This window comes from Pagrus pagrus, assembly GCF_965226575.1.
Source record: "Pagrus pagrus genome assembly, chromosome: 10".
Lineage (NCBI taxonomy): Eukaryota > Metazoa > Chordata > Actinopteri > Spariformes > Sparidae > Pagrus > Pagrus pagrus.
In genome coordinates, this window is record NC_140194.1 from 7,525,508 (window position 1) to 7,547,105 (window position 21,598).

A 21,598-nucleotide genomic window follows, 5' to 3' on the forward strand; every position below is an offset into this window, starting at 1 on the left:
GCAAGCCCAGGAGCTGCGTTTTATTTACTTATAATGTCCCAGCTGTCGTGAGCAGCTGGATTTTACACAGATTAAACTGGTGAGTGTATGGAGTCACATGTACAGTACGGTGTCCTCACTGGAGGAACAAAATCTTTACTTACACGCTCCCCAAACCCTGACGTCTCACATTAACCCGAGCTGAAGACGCGACATTCGTTTTGCAGACTTATGTTAAGTTAAAACTCAGGTGTTTGATTTTAGCTTTGCGTTATGGCAAACGCTCTAAAAACCATTGAGACTTTATTTTAAACACACCATATTTAAAGAAAAGGCTGATTTACTCTCAGTTGAATTTAAAATGGCCTTCTGAGACAAGTTTAATTTACAAAAACGTTTGTTTTATTTACCTTTTAAATGCCTTTGAACGCCAGCTCCCTGTTCTGCCTCTTTTCTCTCACGCCACAGTAACGATTTCAGCCAGTGTCTTCCAATGGTCTAATCAAACTCTCGTTAGACTGCGAGATACACTGAATCATCATTAAATCTATCTGCATATTACCTGTGCTGCTACAATTAGCTATGAATCTCATTTGAATCTCATTTAAATTCCTCCTATGAATCTCAATTAAACATAGAGATTCAAACAAACAGGCATAGCATTGTAAATATGGATGTGTACACACACACACACACACACACACACACACACACACACACACACACACACACACACACTGCACCTGCTGTTATCATTGCTGTTGTTTTAAATGTGTTCAGTTTAATTAATTTGTTTTGATACTCAAGACAAATCCTTTACAAATCCTCGTGAGGTAATTAACAATTATCGTACATTTAATAAGCACACTGAGATAATGAAACAATTAGAGAGAAACAAGCTGTTTAAAGATCGAAGCAGCGCTTTGAACTAGTGTATATGCTTTAATTGTCTTTCAGTGGCTTCCGACTTCAATGAGGCAGCAGATCATAATAAATGTCCTCACAGCTTACAAATCAAACACCCTTCAAAGCAGAATTACAAACCAATAAATTATTACTTGTAGAAAATATAAGCTTTCAGCGGCGCTGTAGTACCGAAACGCAAACACACACACACACACACATCCATGCACACACACTGCCTTTCTCTCTGGTGTTATCACAGGGGCCAATTAGTGGGCCCCGGCTTTCTGCTCAGGCATGTGTCAGGGGACCTATAGGGAGCCCGCGAGGCTGCGAGAGGCCTCGGGGTAGCAGGAGAATTATCACTCTTTTCATCTCTCCGTCTCTTACGCATCCTTGCATACACACATCCACTATCTGCTCGCAGCGAGAGAGCAGAGAGCTGCTCCCTCTCTTTCTTTCTCTCTTCCTCTCTCCCCTTCCCTCGCTCGTTTTCCTGCCGCTCAGGCCTCCAGAGCGGCCAAACAAAGGACGATCCTGAACGCCACAGCATGCAAATACTGTACTTCAAGCTAATTTACGCAGGTATGGTGGCCAGCGAGGTTCGATAAACATATGCATAACCTCAACGTGCGGATGAATCAGTCGATGGAGTTTACTCGTGACCTTTGAACCCTCTGAACTGTAAAAGCAGGACAACTTTGTGCGTGTGTGTGCACTTTTAAGTAACAGAAAAGGCAACGTCATCACAATGCACACTGATCAAAAATCTGCGTCTATGTTGCACCCTGTGACGTGACTATTAGTGATGGAGTGTTCAGGGAGACCTAGCAGATTGCTGGAGCATGTGTGTGTGTTAGTGTTTGTGTGTGTGTGTACGTAGCTGGTTACTGTGTGTTTGTTCTTGCTGGGAGTTTCATCCCAATCACACTCCTTTCCCACCCCCCTCATCCTTCTTTCTTTCCTCTCATCCCTCTGTGGCCCCCTGCTGAGTGCCTGGTAGGTGGCTCACACACACCCGCACACGGACGCGCATAAGCACACACACGAAAGACGAAAAAAACACACACAGCAGAGCCCTCCGCCGGCTGCAGATAGCTGTAGATCCTTCTCTCCCTCTCCTCCACACCACAGGGAGGAGAGAAGGAGGGGATGACAGGAGAAGAAGAGGAGGAAGAGGAGTGGAAGAACAGAAGAAGTGGACAGCTGTCCTCTGTCAAGCCTACCGTCTACCTGTCTGTCTGCTGCACCGTGGGCCGGTGTGTCTTTCTTCGTGGCAGGTGGCTGAAGAGTCAGTACGGCGAGCTGAAATGTTGTCGAACGAGACATAATCTTCCATCTGAGAGGAATAATTACGACGCAGGCGGGAGAAAATAAAAAGGTTTTGGTTATGGGTTAGGAAAGTAATTATGGCTGTCATAATAATTATAATAAAAAAGTCTGCAAGTGTAATGTGTCTGTTGCTGTAAGAATCCGTCCATAAGTTGTTGTTGTGGGTTTTTTTTTTTCTTCTTCTTTGTGTGTGTATTTGTGCGCGTGACGTCGACGGGGATGGAGACAGCGGAGTGGAGGCAGTAGATAAGATAAGTGCTCTTTATTTCTGACAGAGTCATTTAGTTGTGGATGAAGAGAAGAGAGGAGGAGCGGACAGGGAGGAGAGAGTTATAGTTATGGAGCTGTCGGAGGTTCGGGAGTGTTGAATGAAATGAGGTCCGGAGGAGCAGAGGGAAACAAAGGTGGAGAGGGAGAGAGGGGGGAGGCGTCTACGTGACCTTGCAGTCACAGAAACAGACGGATGAGGGAGGAGAACACGTTTCCTCTAAATCATGTGATGTGCTGTTTTTTTTCTCTCTCTCTCACTGTAACTCAGTTAACACGTCAGGCCGCCTGCTATATCTCCCCTCTCCTCTTCCTCTCTCTTATTCGACATTCAACAACGACTGAGGATGTACCTGTGTTTTAGCGCACGCACACACACACACACTCTATGAGTTTCAGAAGGTGTCTCTTTGTCATATATTTGCTCGTTTTGAGGCATCAAACTGTCAGAGACCTCCTGTCACTTCTGCCATTTTCCTCTCTCCCCTTCTGTTCCTTTTACGAAAAGTATTTATTTTCATTTATCAAAGCCTTACACCCCTGAGAGTGAGATAAAATTGCTGTGTCTGCAATACTCAGTGTGTGTGTGTGTGTGTGTGTGTGTGTGTGTGTGTGTGTGTGTGTGTGTGTGTGTGTGTGTGTGTGTCAGGGGAATGTGGAGCAATGCTGTGGGTTATTATGAGGAGACTCAGATGCGACAGGAGATTCCTCTGATTGGGAATAAAAACACCATCTTATCTATTTAAATAAACCCCACTGCAACCTCATCAGCACACACACACACACACACAAACACACACAGGCATGCACGCTCGCACACTATAAATAAGAAGGCGTATACAGAGCGACACAAGAAAGTAAACACACTCACTGAATCGCACACCAAAAAAAACTGCAGAAGGCGGCAAATCTCTGCATGTAAACAAACACAAGAGCAAATTCACAAAGGGATTTGTAGTAATTAAATTGCAATGATCGCCCTATTTTAGCTTTCACTTTGAAGATGAAAAAATAGTGTGTTCGAGCGGAGACGTGAGGAAAAACAGTCTTAATAGAACATGAAAAGAACATCTAATTATTCAAAGGAGAGTTTTTACTGTAGGAATAAAAAATACGATAAACAAATAAAAAATGTTTCGTGCACAACTCAGCAGAATAATGCAGAGGAGCCTCGCAAATCACCCTGAACTTTGATTTTGATCCGCTCGTGGATTACTGGCGAGCTGCGCTGTGGTCGTCCTGGCCTCCGACACTAACCTGCTGACCTTTGACCTCTGACTGACCAGGAGAGCAGAACCTGTACTTGACCTGCGACCTTGTGGCATCGTTAATAAGCATGTTGCCACGCACCCCCCCCCCCTGCAGGAACGCACAACTGCGCACACGTCAATAAGACGAGAGACATGCAGAAAGATGGATGCAGCCGAGCCATATGTGTGTGTGTGTTTGTGCGTATGTGCGTGTGACAGTAAATAGTGAGAAGGAGAACAGTGATGTATGGTGGGTCTGCAGACTGAGGCTGCAGATGTTCACCCCAGGTGGTCTGACGCTAATAACATTCCACTTTTTACAGGCCCTTTAATTCACTCGAGATAAAGCCGCATAAAATATACAGTACAGAGCACGATGATGCACCCATCAGCACCGAAACATTTAAAAATAAATCATCTTTAAATGTGTTTTCTCTTCAATGAAAGTGATGCATCTTCTATTTAAAACACCTTCCAGTTTATATATATATTTTTAATGTTGCTAATTTTCATAAATATGTAGCAAAAGCACTGATTTTGATCCAGTCTATTTAAAGTATCTGCCGTAGATGTCGGACCTGATGAAGCCTGTGGCCAAATTCACAATTACAGCAGTGTGACGTTAAACGAGGATTATCGACAATGTTTACAAGCATCCTTGTGTGCGATGAACTCTTTTGATTTATTACCCTGAGCAAAATCTCTGACAATTATCATACTTCAAAAACATGCAGCGTTACAGCCTCGTGCCCGAGGCCTCTTGTACGTTAAAATAACTATTCCTTGTAAAGAGTTCATGGACACTTTTAAAAAGTTGTAATAGAGACAGAGAGAGAAGGTGAATCCCAGGTGGCCTCTTTCCTCCCTCAGCTCGTGCAGGCAGGACGTTATGTTCACACATGCAGGAAGTGAGCACGCTGATGCCTTTCTCCCATATGTGCTCCTCCTTCCCTCGTGTCTCCTCCCTCTCTCCCCCCTTTTCTGTCCCCGTATGTGTATCAACCTTGAACCACAGCAGATGAGAAGGAGAGAAAGGGGGGAGACGAGGGTGCAGCAGTGCTTTCTACGTCACATGTGTACAGTGAGGAAAAATGGATGTTGGTAACTTTTTAAGGAGTGAATCAAAATCAGTTTACTGCACAAGCTCGCAGGTGCTGCTGCTCACAACTGAGATATTTTATTAGAAATAACCAAAAAATTAAATCCAATCTTCAATAGAAACTTGTCTCATTGTTGTTGTCTTACTGACCATAATGTAACAAGATAAAAAAAACAAAAATATGCAGAAGTATTAAAAACTAAAACCCACCATTCACATTAGTGATGTTACTAGAAAGAAAAAGATCAGAGTGAGTGTAGAAACTCGCACTGTCTGTCCTCTCCTCTGGAAAAATTAAAGATTTTCCCATGCTCGCCAGTCTTTGGCAATACTTCACAAAACACACACTCACAGTGTTGACTTTGTATTCTAGCGCAGTTAATGTGTACACAATTTATTTCTCTCCCCAGAATAGCTGCTCCGGTCGCAGGCTGCAGACAGCAGGGTCCTGCGCACACACACACACACACACACACACACACACACCACCATAAGACGTCTTTCTGCACTCGAGAAGTCAGCAATTAATTTAAAATATAATAACAACAAACGCCCCCTCAAACACACACAGCAAGAGCTGATTCCTGATCTCGCTTTATCGTTTTCTGCAGCAGGAAACCTGACTGGCTCAACCTCCCTCAGTGGTCTCATTGTAAGACACCTTTGGTCAGTTAGTAACCGCTGTTTTTAGTAAATAGGAGTTCAGACTGTCGGGGAAAAAAACCACAGCTTGTCTCCTTCCCACTCCTCTCGTCTTCTCCTCTCCTCGTCTTCTTCCAGCCCATTAGATGCCGGGCTGTTTTCTTTTTTTTTTTCTTCTTCTTTTTTTTTGGTCATGAATCTTTAATCAGCCTTTTCAAGTGAGTGTGCAGGCTGAGACTCTGCAGAGCACTGACCTGAGCTGCTGAAACACTCATTCTGATGTAACTTATACAGACGCTGCACAGGTTAGAGCCCGTTTACATCCCAGGGACTCTCTGAGACTTGTGTCAGCAGCTAAAGCGCGCAGCTACACGCCAGTGGGTCAGAATAACAAGAAGAAAAACAAACGACACATCCATCTACACACTGACAAAAATAAAGGATGCTGTAGTTAAATTCCTGCATTGTTTGGTATCTGGAATAGCTGCATGCAGAGCCATCAGTGCGGTTGCTCTCCTGTTTAGACTGAGAGGAAATCCATCAGCAGGAGGCTGAGAGAGAGAGAGAGGGGAAGCAGTGACGGTTGTGTACGTACCGTCTCTGCATCTCTTTCTCTGTCATGACACAAATGCATTTGCTTGTGCAGGCGTGCACACATGAACACTCACACACCTCCAGCAGTAAATAAAGCAGTGCAGTCAGGTCACAATCACAGTAAACCACACAAACGACCACCATCTGTCTCTTTGTATCTGCCTGTAGGAGTCAATGAGCCTCACTGGCAACAGTTTATACTACACTGCCCAAACACAATAACGTTCAACATCACGCTTTAAAAAAAAAAAATGAAAGGATAAAATATCTGTGAAGGGGTCCGGGCTATTCATTATTCCTCTCCCTCTCTCTTATCACTCTCTCGTTTCCTCTTTGCCCACTCCGTCCCTCCTTCTCTTCCTGTAAATGAGTGATTTATCAGCCTTAATTGCTGGCAGTGGTTCATGTGGTCATGTGACCGCAACATGACAGCGCGTGATAAATACACCCTGAAAATTAAACCCTGCTTTGCAAACAGAAAACTCGCAACGCTTGCACCGCATCTGCAGAGCGAGCGAGAGCGTGTTCGCGTACTGACAAAAATAGAATTGGTCTAATAAAAGCATTGCTTTAAAAACAAAATCTGAGCTCACGATGTGCTTTAAAGGCAAAATGTTGTCGTAATAAAAGACATTTATCAAAGTGAGGCAAAGGGCAGAGGGGAAAAATGTGCGATCAATAATGATAGACCAAGTAAATCTATTGTTATAAGGTGTTTCACAACGGTGCCCTGTAAACACTGAGAGCACACACACACACACACACACACACACACACACACACACACACAGCCTACAGTAGAATCTATCACTCTGGCTCACATGGTTCAGCGGCAGGATGCTGACTGAAGGGCCTGCACCGCTCACTTCATGCATCTTATTGTTACATGGAGCCAGTTCTCAACCACTGACCTTTTTATTCACCGCGCTATACATTGTTAAAATAATGTATGAGGTGTCTCAGCCACAGCCACTTCATTGTGTGGTGTTATACACAACAGAGGTGTGTGTGTTTGTGTGTATACCTTACATGGTTTGTGTGCAAGAATACTGAATGTGAATGCACAGGAGCAATGTGCAAGTTTGATGTTCAGAGAATGAACAAAAGCATTTAAATGTTTGCAATTGTGTGTGTGTGTGTGTTTGTGTGTGTGTGTAGTGACATGCATAATGCTCATAGTCATATATTTAGGTATATTTTTGCATTTTGTGACTGATAAAAGTCGATTCACATCATCGGTAGTGCTGTGTGTGTCCCGTCGACACCCTTGTGCTCTTTGTTTATGGAGCGGCGGTAAAACACATTTATTGCTGTGCTTTTGCTGCCGTCACGTGACGAATGCTTTTACCAAATGTGTAGTCGTCTGAGGTTTTGTGTGTTCAAAATGGTAAAACATGGGAGGGGCAAAAAGTTGAATAAAATAAAAAGACAGCAATAAAAATGTGCAGGCATGATGGAAATAAAAAGCCAAATATGACATAAGCTGATCTTTTTTAATCGTTTACTCTTATCTTCTCATTTTATTCTGTTCGATTTTGCTCCACAGCAGCTTGTGTATTTAAAATAAGTGAAATCAAACTGCTGATGGAGCCGAGAGACGTATTTTGACTACAAGAAGACAGAATCTTTTATTTAGTTCAACCTGCTCTCAGGCTCAGACATTCAGCAATTATGGCACTTATGCACAAATGTAAATAATAATGCAATTGAACCTTTATTCACCGTATGTAAACACACTCCAACTCAAGTGTTTTAGCTTGAAAAAAACTATTTTCTTGTCTTTTCTGCAACAATAATTAATATTTAAATTGCAACCCCGCAAATGAGCTACTTAGTCTCAAATCTGATCTCTGTTTTGTTGTCTCTGTAAGCTCATACAGAATAAATACAATTTATCCATAGTGTTGTACACTGTGATCCGCCACCCCATTACTGCCACACTAATCTCCTTTTTTCTGATGAAACACATAATTCAGGAAGACAGAATGAGAGGGTAAGAGGGACAGACAGTGAGGAGGGACGGAGGCAGACAGCAGATAGAGAAGCGTGGAGCCAATCTTCCTGTCTACCTGACAGACTGTCTGTCTACCTGCAACATGCTCAACATTTGACCTCTGCAGGAGTGGCACTCATAATGGGACAAGATGATTGCACGGTTTGGACAACAACAGAATTGAGAAATTAAGTGTGTGTGGCTCGCTTGTGCTTGTGTATAGTATATTTTTTGCAGCTTTGCATATTGCATATATGAATGCTCGTGTATAAAAAGGTAACGGGGGGGAGGGAGGGAGGGAGGGACAGCAGAGTGACTCCAGCACCTCTGCACCTTCCCTTCCTCCTCCTTATTTATTTGTCTGTATTAGTTAGCTCCTCTCTCAGCACTTAAAATTAATGTCATCCAGCAGAAAATAGAGGCTGAAAGCTAAAATTCAGCACTTTCCCAGCAGCCTGGTTATTTATCAAGCTAACAAGGAGAAGATGCATCCCGTTTCAGCCGGGCCCAGGAAATATGTGCCATTAAAGCCCAGAGCTAGTGTTTGAGAGTCAGGGAATAAAAGTGAGGGTGTCAGGGAGCGGGGATGGACGGCATCGCCAGCAATATGGATGCGGAGAGGCCGGCAGACACATTTATATAAGAGACAATGGATGCACTGAGAAGTGAGAGGAAACACACTTTCTCTCCAACGACGCGGCCACATTGCGTTTTCTGCATGTGCTGCATGTGTGCATATGAAGTGCTGATTCGCTGGTGGCTATAAAAGACGATCCTTTAGGGGATACAGAAGACATAGTTTGGAGCTTTAAATAAATCATGTGCTGCCACAGTGAGCTTAGCACTAATTTTCTCTTTAGGAGCAGGGTGTTGAAACACGTCCCGAGGACTGTTAGTATTGTGCCGTGTTAACATCTCTATAGCATCAGGAGCTAACGCCCGAGTGTTGGAATTCAATTAGACACTGGGTGCAACGCTAAGCAGCTAGCATGGGGCAGTCACCGCAGGGAAGGGAGAGGAGGGGATGGCGACGAGAGGGGAGCGAGGAAGGAGTGTGTTTGTGTGTGTGTGTGTGTGAGAGAGAGGAGAAGGAGGCTGCGGGCGAGAGGAAGGCCCTGGGCTGCTGGCTGCGGTGATTCAGGGGAATACATTATATCACACTCAACCTCCGGCTCATCACAAGTTCCTCTCTCTCAATCACGCTGTGAACACACAGTCGCAACCTGAGGACAACAGTGGCTCTGAGGCTCGCACACAAACACACACACACACACAGCGGTAACAGCTTTACAACTAATTATGTTTGAATAAAACAACACGATCTCAGGCTTAAACAACTGAAACGTCGGAGAGAAAATTGTATATTAACATAAAAGAGGAGCGGGTTGATGTTTGGAGGTGAGGCTCCGGGGTGCAGCTCGGCTCCTCTGTGGCTCAGAAGAAAGTAAAAAACACTTTTTTAAAACAATCCAAAATCTAAACACAGTTGTTCTGTGTTAAACTGCAGAAAGCGAAATATTTTCCCACCCTTTTGTTATTCCTAATCCAAACTCCAGTTCTACTTGCTTCGTCTCGTTTTAGCCCGGGCTTAGTAATGAGCATACATCCTGTTCATATCCTCCCTGTCATTTGGATTTTCTGGAGAGAGGGATGACGTCTGTGTCACTATCAAGACTGTAACAGTGTAACGAGTCTCACACCGAGCAGCTAGTAGTTATATATATCCCAGGCAGTAAATGGATAGTGAAGTGTGCCAAACTGGTGGATGGAGAAAATCCTTGTTGCAGAATACAAAAGATCCCCCCTCACCGCTGCAGCGTTTCATTCAATGCCTGAATTAAGAGTGTGATACGTTAATATTTACTATTTATTGTCTGAAATCATATTGTGGATTTTTTCTCCCATGTGATGCACATTAACAAGCCTCAACTGAGTTCATAATACGCATCAAAATCGATCTTCTACTTGCTTAATATTTACATTTTTCCCGATCAGACTGCTGTATTTGAAGCTCTCTCCCACACACTTACACACCTTGATGTGCCTGCATGAGTGTGCGCATGTGTCCTTTCCCCCCGCTGCCGTGTCTACAAAAACCTGACCTGCCTGCTGTCAGCCACAGAGGCACCTTGCCTCCCTGCGCCCCCTCCCCCCTGAGTGGCCGACTCACCCCGTCACCACGAGGGGAAGACGAGTAGGAGGAGGAGGAGGAGGAGGAGGAGGGGGAGGTGGAGGTGGAGGGATGACGGGGGATAACGGTGGGTGAAGGAAAAAAGTGGGGGGTGGTTGGGCTGGTGCTGGGGGGGGAGGATCGTGGAGGCATGGTGGGTGGGTGGCTGTATGGGTGGGTGGGTGTGGGCTCTGAAGCTTCCTCTAATGTGCCCTCTCCACTCCCCTGCCTGTGACCTCAGAGCTCCTGACAGCCAGAAAGTGCTGAAGCATGCAGGTGTCCTAACGCTGCAGCCACACACACACACACACACACACACGCCGGTGCAAAAACACGTGCTCCGCTCGCACACACACACACACACACACACAGACGCAGGTGTCCTACCTTCGCAGCCTGTCATTTTTAACTCCTTCACCACCTCCATCCTCGCTGCATCGCATATAAAACTGTGCCCCAAGGCCGTCTGTTATTATCTATTTGTAATTAGTCAACATTAAAAAAAAGAAAAAATGGACAGCGATGTGATGGAGTGCATCGCAAAGGCAAAACAAGCGTGTGCTTCACAATGCTGAGCACATGAGGAAAGTGGAGTATTCTGTCTGCTGTTCAGTAAAATTAGCCGCTGCTGATGCTGTAGTTTCCTCTGTCCAGCCTCTCGACTGTACAGTGTAAAACCTGAGGTGTCCAGAGAGTGTCCTGTCCTGTCTGTCTGTGTGTGTGTGTGTGTGTGTGTGTGTGTGTGTGTGTGTGTGTGTGTGTGTGTGTGTGTGGGAGGGGGGGTTAGGGTTAGAGAGTTGTATTACAGTGGTGATGAGTCGCCTGGCTGCGAGGCTGATACCTCAGCAGCACCCAGCATTGACCAGGCCTTTAAATAAAGCCTTCGATCCTCCAGCAGCAGAGAAGGTCACCGCCTGCCTCTGGTTACCCTGCCTGTCTGTCTGCATCCACGGCCAGGAGCACCTCCTACCATCCCCTTCCTCCTCACCTCCTCCTGTACCCGCACGTCTATACTCACATCCAGGTGCCTCCTCTTCCCTAACTTTGCCTCGACTTCTTCCCAAAAAAAAAAAAAAAAAAAAACCGAGCCCTCTCTTTCGTTCCCTCACTCCATCACCCTCCGCTGTCCTCTGCAATCCCACCATCCGTCCATCTGCGTGTCAGCCAGAAATAAAAAAAACAATGTACAGTGTTTGTGTCCGCAGAGAGAGCTGAGAGAGTGAAGGAGGTCAGAGGGTCAGGACAGAGGTTTTGGCCTCATCCCACGAGCACTGGGCATGTCACCCTCCTGTCAATCAGGCAGCACTGTCAGAGCCCCGAAAACAGAGGAGCGCATAACATCGCACACAAGAAGTGTTCAGAGTTTGATCATCGTAGAGCTAAATATGAAGCGAGGAAAAAAAACGATCTGATTATGAAACCCTCCCTGGTGTCTGCGCTCCCAAACGAGTGCTTCCGTGTTAAATGAAATCAATATAAACAGGTGGTTTGTAGATTTGATTTCACTCAGAAGAGAAGTGCGACAGTCCTCCTTCATGTCTGAGGCATTATCGTCACATTTATACAAATAGTAAGAATATCAAGATGTTAGTGGGCCAAGGTTAAGGCTCGACAGACTGTATTCAAATAGTCTGAGTTCAGAAAAAGCAGAACTATGAGAATGCACACAGAGAATGCTTTATATTTAATATTGTGGTAAATATAAAATATTTTGCTCGGATGCACCCCTTCTTTTTGTTCTTAAAGGAACATGAATCAAATTGCTGCGTCCTTTGGTAGACAAATCCAACATTTTGAAAATGTAAATAATAATAATTAGTAGAAAATATGTAAATTAATTCTGGATCAGTTGCTAAACAGTGTTATTAAAAACTCGGTGTGAACGTATTGTGCTGTATTTTGAGGAACTTGAATTTCAGACCGTCAGACGAAACTTTTTGAGGCAGTTCATGCTCTTTTTTAGTTTGACATCAGTGTTGAATATTTGAACAGTGTTTAAATGAACTGGTGTTATAAAGTGAAGGAGTGTTGAAGATTAAAGACTGAAGTTACCTCAGACTCCCAGGTGGTGGGACGGAGAGGTCACAGCTCTCTATCACAGATGGAGGAATTTTCTTGATGTCCTGCAAAAACAGGAAACAGAATTGTTAAATAAAAACCCACAAGCTCATCGCACAGCACGGGAAACTCTGCCGCACACACGACACACTTTGAACGTTAAGTTACAAGCGTTTGGTTACAAAACGGACGATGAATTTTAAAGAAAAGTGGAGCGCTGGAGAGAGCGAAGATAAAGCCACCAATCACCGGGGACGGAGGAATATTAATCCTCATATATTTTTTTTCTAGAATTAACTTGTGAGATAAATTCATGAAATCTTTTCAAGCAAAAGGGAATCATAATAATTACACATTTAAAGGCCAACAGTTGGTCGTGGTTTGGATTATTCAAAATAATCATTTATAAACTAGAATCGGACGTGGAGATAAAGAGGCAGGCGACACCAAACACAGAATCAATATAATAATTAAATTGATCAGATATCAGATATTAGAATTGAATGGAAGGGTTGGATTTGTTTTGAAGTTTCACTGATACACACACACACACACACTACAGTGTACTTTTAAAAGTCATATAATTAGATGAAAAGTACATGTGAAATACATTTCTGTTTAATTTTATAACTACCCTTTTCCTCATTAAAAAGTGCATAATTTAAAACAATTTAACAAAAATATTGATATAATGTATTTAATTTCATAGATGACTGAAATGTAGAATCCAGGTCAGTCAGTTCATCAGGACCAGCTCGTGTCTTTTGGGCGTGTGCGTGTCTGACAGCAGCGTATTCACACATTCACACAGAACACGTGAACACATGTGAGCGCTACACGGGCTCACGTCAGGGACGAGCGTGGAGAATGAAAACCCCTGGTTCAAAAAGCGAGTGACGAATCATCCTGAAAAAAAAACTTTCCGCTGGGCTTCAGAGGAGAGAAGTGAGGCGAAGGAGCCACAAAGTATATTAATGCCCCTCAATCCATCTTTAAGCAACAATGAGAGCCATTCATTTCCCTGTAATCCGATTCACACTGTGGCCAAATGGACTCTGACCCATTCAGCTGCACAGGAGCTCCCAGTGTCAGACCTACAGCGAGGGAGAAGCCTGCCGTCACCTGGATAATACTCGGAAACTTCGACACCGGCCTAAACTCTGCTGAGAATTTACAGTTTTACACACACACCTATAGATGAACACAAACACACACAAGGGCCAGACACAGGGCAACGCTCACACACACACACACACACACTCCCACACGTACACTGTTCACAAATTCTCACACACACACACACACGTGTCTTCTCTGTGTGCTCACTCAAACAAGCACACACACACACTGGGCTTGATACAGGGGAAGTGGAGGGTCCACGTGCAGAGTACTGCTACATGGCGGTAGTGTGTGGGGTCAAGGCCTTTCCCAGGTACAAATGAAAGGGAGAGGGGAGACTTTGGAAGAGCTGAGCAACACTGTGGGTCACCTTGCCTTGCAAAGAGATCAATGTCTGTTTGACTGGCTGAGAGACAGAGACAGAGAGAGAGAGAGAGAGAGAGAGAGAGGCTGACTGCAGCAGAAGGGTAAATCACCTCTCTCGCTTCATTGAGATGCAGGTAAAACACACAGGGGTCGGGCTCGGCTCCAGCTCCGCCCTGCATAACACAAACTCGCGCACGCGCAGACTTGGACAAACATGCACACACACACACTCGGAAGCATAATGCACTTTAGTTTTCAAACACACACACCCCCCCAACCCCCCCACCCCACCGGGTCCGCTGCGGTCCAAAACACACCACTCCACTGACTCTGTGCCCCGCAACTCAACTCACTGTTGGAAAACATCAACACAGCCTCGGCTCTGTTTATCCGTGAGTCAGAATATTGTGATCACATATAATTAAATCATAATTAGCTTTCATCTATTGCCCTTTAGTTATGCATTCTGAGGGAGAGCTCCGAATGCAAATCTAGTGTTCGAATTTCGACTGCGACGCGCACACACACACACAAAACGTTACACGGGGCCCGTACGCACATTCTTTTACAGCTGAGCATTTACAGTAATCTCAATTCAACACTAGACTATAGGATTGGATTCAGACAATCACATTACCTCCACTCTGCCCATGCTTCTATTTGCTGGAGAAAATCACCATGTAAAGCCAACACAGACAGATATACACAGAGAGAGAGGGAGGGAGGCGGCAGCAGCACAAGCCTTCTTTACAGCTGCTGCATTCTTACCACATGCACAGCGGCGACAGGAGGGGGACAAGTTAAATTATTAGGGTTTCAAATAAATGACACATAACTCAGGACACTGCAAGACAGAGAGAGAGAGGGAGGGAGAGGGAGGGAGAGGAGCTCTGCAGGTCTAGATGATGGACGGACCACAGAGGAACATAAACGCAGCTGATTTAAATCACTTTAAATGTAAATGTTTATCGCGTGGAGTGATGCAGATGCGGATTGAGTGGAGGAGATTGAAATTGTTTCCTCTTTTGAATGCAAATATGTTTTTAACCCGTTGGGGTGAGGGGGCTTTGTCACGTATGGGGAAAGGTGGCGCTCGCAGGGAAGACAGGAAGATGAGCGTATGAGCGTAAATGAATTTGTGGTAATACAAGATGTTTTTTTAAATTCAATGATAGGAAGCTTTTAATGCAAATTAGCAGCATTTTGAGAAGCTGCAACTTCACATTGACAAATTATTAGTGTTGTAAGTATTGGAGCAACTTTGGTCACCTGCTCTCACATGATTGAGTGCGTTACTGTAAAGAAAGTGATTCTCCTTCCTGATTTTTATGCACCTTTGGCCTTTTGAAATTTTCTCTGAGATCATCCTAACGTTATTTATTTTACTCACATTTATTAAAATGTCCTTTAGATTGCCGTAAAGAGCCACAGGCGTCTCGATATCGTGATAAAAACGACTCATTCCTCACAGATTTAATCCACTCAGTTAAAGCACATATACACCCTCCCACCACAAGGTCAAATAAAAGACAATGCTGGCTGCTTATTGAGCACTCACACAGACAGACCCCAGAAAGTACCGCACATCCTTTGTCCTATTAATTCTGGGGCATTAAAGGGGAAGTACATGATGATGATTCAAATGTCAATACTGATAAATTTCAAAGTGATTTCCCATAGTTGACCTGAAAGAGAGAGTCCAATATTGTGACAGCAGACAACTACATTATCTTTAATAACCCAATCATTGGACAGACTGCAAATGATCACAGCGCACGAGTCAATAAACTGAGGCCGGAGAATAGAATTACAGTTCGTACTGATGAGATTAATAATGTGGCGTGTCTTGTGTGTGTCTGCGTGCTGCACGTGCACACTTTTTCATGCTAGAGAGGGAGGCAGAGGAAGACGCTGTGAATCTTGTAGAGTGCTGAGAAATGAGGAGGAAGTGCTGAAATATTGTTTCCTGTGCCTTCTGTCCTCCTTCAAACACAGGAAGTGAATCAGTGCTACTGAATCCTCCAGCCCCTCGGTGTGTCTAGAAGTCAAACACACACAGGAACAGAAAGCATCCCACACAGTTTCCACACCCTCTTACAACGACGACGATCAACAGCGCTTCCACTTCATCAAAACCTCTGAACCGTCACACAAAGCAGAACCTCCCGATGGTCCCAGGTGAAAATCCCCGAGACTCTGAGGGGGGAAACTCAACTAATCCTATCTGCCTCGCAAGAAGAAAAGAGGTGCCACGAAAAGAAGAATAGCATCTCCAGTTCTAGGTTATAACACAAATGTAATTAAATAGCACACTATATTGACCTAATCAGATAGGAGGGCCATAAATTAGTGGACACATGCTCACTAAAAGGCCCTCTCCTCTCAGCTAGGACGCATCTCTGATCGTTTATCATCTGAAAGGAGCAGGAAGGCAGCCAGCATCTCTCTTACTCTCTCTCTCTCTCTCTTACTCTCTGTGGTGCTCTCTCTCTCTCTCTCGCTCTATCTCTGTCTCTCACTCACTTTTAATCACAGAGAAAATCATTCCTTCAGGCAGGAGGGGATCATGCTCTCCCATCTTGTCCCTCACTCTGGGCTTTCATGGGGGGTCTAATAGGAGCCAGGTGACTGACAGTGTGGTACAGGTGAGTCACTCAGCTAATACTGAGTGTTAAAACATGAAACACTGGAAGTTTTCCATGAGATACACACACATTTAGACAACAAAACAAAATAATCCTACTTATGCACACACACACACACACACACACACACACACACAGATGTCCAGCAGCATGCATCGTGGTGACCTTGCATGGCAGCTTTTTATCTGAACCGTGCTGCTCTTCAGGACGCTTCGAGTTCATCAGGCTGCTTTCAGGAGCAGAAACACCCTGCAGGCCAGAGTCAGTCCACAGCCGAGGCAGGCTGGAGACTGTCAGTCGCTCCAAAACCAAATTACCGCGAGTGCCTCCTGTGGCTTTTTCGCCTTTTTTTTTTCTTCTTTTACTCTCATCAGCATTTTTTTTTATGTCAGGAGTCAAACAAAGGGTGTTTACTCAGGAGCTGAAACTGGTGGATTGCCAAATTAAGTCGGAAATTTAGTCACGTTAGAAAATGATTTGGTCCGATCAGAAACGAGTCAGTTTTAATTGTAAATCCACAGAATTATTTTAAGTGGTTGGAGTTGTGTTTCCACACGGGATCATCAGCACCAAGTCAAAATTCATATTTTCCTAAAAATTTGACAGATTGGTCTCATCTCTTCGACACAAAGGTGCTTTATCATTTTCGGTCATCTCGCCCTTTATCTCCCCTCCGATTTGAAGTGAAACTTTCCACACACGATATTCAACAAGTGGACAAGCCACCGAGTGAAAAGTGCAAGTTTGCTCTAAAATCAATCATTAACTCGGCTTTTTCTAGGACACCTGCAGCAACATTATTAGGCCCTGAGGCAAACAAATAAAATGATGTCAGAAATACTGCGCACCGTGGTGTGATTTTCTGCACGTTTTAAAAGCGAAATTAAGGATTTTTCCTTCTTTAAATTACGCAACAGGTGACGAGCGTCTCTTGTTTTTCTCGAGAAGGGAAAAGACATGAATAAAGGAAACACTTTGGAATAATTTGCCGTGTATTTTACAGAGAAAGAAAAGAGTGTAAAACGCATAATGAATCAAATTATAAAAATTATACTAAAAACATACACGAGAGCTGGATTTGATCTTGGAGCTGTTACAATTACGCGCCTTGTGCGCAACATCTGCAGCGCGCTTTAATCAGAACCAGATGTTTTTGAGCAGATGTTCATCTCGTCTCAGAGACATTTGTGACTGGAGTTTTTCCTCTCTCTGTTTTATATTTCAGTTTTCAGATCTCAGGACTGACAGTGTGTGGTGTCGCCTCAAAGACACAGTGACAAACAACATGCACGACTAAAAAAAAAAAAAGAAGAAGAAAAATAACAAACATTTTCAGGGAGAATATATTTGTTTCCATTCACGAAGGTTTATTGATGAATGGTATATTTATTAAATTCCATTTTTGAAGAGTGAACACGATGTCTGCCAGTTATCTGTACTGTCCAGACAACACATTTTACTGTATAGAAATCCAGGGCATCACAAAAAGATGTATATGGCTGCATAATGCTTCTCTCTCTTTTTTTTTTTTTTTAGAAATTATTCTACAACACCGGGAGAACATTAACATTAACACTTCACAGTTTATTTACCGAATAACACCCATAGGGTTCTGGGTAAACTTAATTAAGTTCCTTAGATGAAAGGAAAACACATTAACAACGAAGTGCAGGAAGAAGAGCTCATTTGTTGCAACACTGTAGCGTGAAAAAGTGGCCTGCTTCTCATTTATTTCAGGACATGCATCATAATCTGCCTCTGTTCTGCTCAAAGCAATTTTTATCTTCAGCCCCACTTGTTGATCGCAATAATCTATTTAGTCAGGAGATATAGTTTTCTGCTAAACATCCCGATGATGCTGTGTGTTGCCTGTCAATATAAATCAATACTGAGCACAAAGTTGTTGGGGTTTTTTTTTTTATCCCACATTGTCCTTTTTTCTCTCACAAGGCTTCAGGAGAAGCTTGTAAAAAATGATGAAGGGTCCATATGTTCGCGGGGAAGTTTTATGAAAGCAAAGTGACGGATGGATGCACTTGTTCACACTTTCTTTTCTTATTCTTTCTTTCTTTTTTTACAAATAAATCCAGAATGGTGATGAGGCTGAACAGATGCAGTCATGGTATAATACAATCAGCATACACAAGTTCACAAAAATAAGCAAAAAGCAAAAAAAAAAAGAAAGCAAAATAAAAAAGTCCAAACACAATCCGTACATGACCAGCATGCATGGCTTCACACGACTGTTACAGTCTGACATCAGTTTCCCCTCAAACGTCTCCTGTAACTCACTTTGTTTTTCTTCCACAAGACAGATACGATGGGTGACATGACAATGAGACTCACTCATATCAGAATGAACAAAAAAAAAACGAAAGAGCGTAAAAATAAATTCACATCCAAAATGAAGCTGCTGGAGCCTGAGGATTGTTTCATTACACGACACACGTTCAGAGGGTGAAGGGGGAGAGAGGATGGACGAGGCGCAGGATGAGGTGATCAGGGCGGAACTATTCAGCAAAGTGTGAAGTGATTTTTATGTCTGAAGACGAACACAAATCCTCTAAAATATCTGAGGAGAGCGAATTTAAACAGGCCTATTTCTGTATGTGGTAAAAAACATAAACCAGATCCTCACCCTGAAACAGAAAACACTTCTGAAAATACAAAAAAAACAAGAATAAAACTCTTTTTGTCCTCAACTACCGCAACAAAACAACACAAACACAAACACGCACAAACTATTTTAGCTGCGCGCAAATTAAAAGGTTTTTTTGTTTTTTTCTCTCGGTTTCTTTGTGAGGGTCGGGTATTAAAACTTTTTTCAGCGCCGAGACTCACATGAAAAACTCCGGGGATGAGGGGTTGTTGTCGCTGCCGGATCCTCCGTTTTCTCTGAAGCCGGTGCTGATCAGCTTCTCGTATTTCTCCTTGTAGGCGTCCCTCTCCCTGGCCAGCCGGGAGATCTCCTGCTTGAGGTGGTCCACCTGCTGTATGAGTTGCGTCTTCTCTCCCTCCAGGACGTGCCGCTGCTGGACCCGCTTGTACCGGCAGGACTGGGCATAGCCTCTGTTCTTTAGCGTCCTCCTCTTCTGTTTCAGACGGATCACCTCTTCCTTGCTGACCCCCCGCAGCTGCCGGTTCAATTCCCGCACCGACATGGTCACCAGCTGCTCGTCCGAGAACCGATCTTCCAAGCGCAAGTGCTGGTGGTTTCCCCCCGCGCCGCCGCTGGACTGAGACCCGGAGGAGGAGTGGTGTGCCCCGTTGTGGTGGTGGTGGTGATGGTGGTGGTGGTGGTGTGGATTCCCGTTCTGAGCGGCGGCTGCAGCGATGACCGCGGACACCACGGCGGCCGCTGATCCCATCTCCTCTCCGGCCATGGCGCCCGCTGCCCCGGCTGCGCCGCCGTACTGCTGCCCCCTGGAATAGCCATCGAAGGTCTGGAGCTGGTGACTGCTGCTGATCAGCGCCTCTACGGCGTCCTCCGGGCTAAAGCCCAGAGCCTCGGGGTTCAGCTGCTGTTGGTATCCGGTCATCCAGTAGAAATCCTCCAAGTGAGCCTTCTGCTCGCTCCCTGATCCCGGACTGGGCGCCGAGAAGCTTGGAGAGGGGGGAACCGAGCTGCAAGGCGTGCTCATCGGGGTGGAAGATAGGGATCCCCCGGCGACCAGGCGGCTGCACTGGCTGATGCTGCGATCGGGCTCCACCGGCTCCTTTTTCACTTCAAACTTCATCAGATCGAAGTCATTAACATATTCCATGGCCAGGGGACTGGTGGGCAGGTCGGAGTTGCTCATTGCCAGCTCTGATGCCATCCTCTTGCTGTTGACAGTCCTCCAAAGGGGGTGAGGAGCACCTGTCAAAGTGGGCTGCTGAGACACGCACTGAGCCAGCTTGATTTCTTTATTTATTTTCTTCAAAACCGAAGAAAAAAGTGGATTTTCTCGCACTAATTGCGCAGCGCAGGTTTTGGTTTCGTGAGTCGATAAGTTTTTTTTTTTTTTTTTTTTTTTTCTCTTCCTCAGTCTGTGTTGCACAGAGTAGCGCTGTTTCCTCCCTCTCTCCCAGCGTGCGGGTGTCTGAGCGCCGCTCTCTCTGTTTCTACCATTTAACACTTCATGGCTCCTTTTAGGATTAGTGCGCCAAATTGAGGAGGTTCACGTACGTGTCCCGGGCAAATAGTTGCTTTGTGGAGAATGGAAAAAAAAAAGGAAAAAACTCCACCCAAGGATTGATAGATTTTTTTTTCTTTTTTCCAAGGGATCAGTCAGCCGACGAGTTAAAAAGCATTGCTTAGTTTTATAGGCGGCCTGACGTCACGCTGAAATATGAAATTGACTGAGACTCAGCCAATGAGGAGCTCAGCCCGGGGAGGTAATTAGCATAATAGTATAGAAACCCAAAGTTTTGTGAAGTGTCCGAGCCCATCAGCAGATTGACACCAGACTTAATATTCGGTCTTTTGTCACTTTTTGCGCGGAAGAGAAGGAAAGCAAATAAAAGAAAAAACAGACTCGGAGGATTAACAGAAGATATCAGATGGTAAATATGCATGTCTCTCTCTTTCGGATTGGCGAGTCGTCATAATTTAACACATAATTCTGGGTTTTTCCATCATCTCAATAATCATTTTAATACATTTTTAGACTCATTGTTTGTTTCAGCACCGTCAGACATTCATCGTGCTGATAAATAAATATGTTTCACAGGTGTATTTCATTAATTATGCAGGCAGCTTTTTTTCTAATTAACGAGCCCAAACCGTCTGTATCTTGCAATGAGATGCATCGAATTACATTTTTAATGATTTCCGCGGAGCGACAGGTAAATAATCAATAAAAAACCTGAATCGCACGTGAAATATCAGAAGTACATTAGTGCGGATGAAGCGCAGCGTCGTGTGAGGACGGTGCAAGTGTTTGAGGAGAGCGTGGCACGAGGTCTGCCTTGACTGACAGTGTTTGGAAACCCAACGTCGCCACCTTTCGGTGGAAAATAATACTTCATGTTTCTTCAAAGGTCCTGTGAGTGTCCGAGACTGCCTCTCCTGCTGCTGCTGTGTGCAAATGTTTCTTTTTTTCTGCTTTAAATGATAAAATCTTTCTTTTTTTCAATCTTTATTTCCATGTGTGGTCTCTGTTTGTCTTACTGCTGGACAGGAAGATTATTTAACAGGAC

At 44.4% G+C, this 21,598-nt stretch overlaps 1 protein-coding gene across 1 annotated transcript in view; it reads right to left on the minus strand.

Moving 5' to 3' along the window:
• The window catches only part of LOC311263278 (transcription factor Maf-like), a 39,242-nt gene extending 18,829 nt beyond the window's left edge, over positions 1–20,413 (minus strand). The window contains exons 1-2 of the mRNA XM_084363230.1: positions 19,259–20,413; positions 12,282–12,352 (exon numbers count right to left, since the gene is read on the minus strand). Of these exons, the coding sequence (XP_084219356.1) occupies positions 12,325–12,352; positions 19,259–20,235 (1,005 nt within the window). The 5' untranslated portion in view covers positions 20,236–20,413 and the 3' untranslated portion in view covers positions 12,282–12,324. The remainder of the gene's footprint in view (positions 1–12,281; positions 12,353–19,258) is intronic.
• Between the last annotated feature and the right edge of the window lie 1,185 nt (positions 20,414–21,598).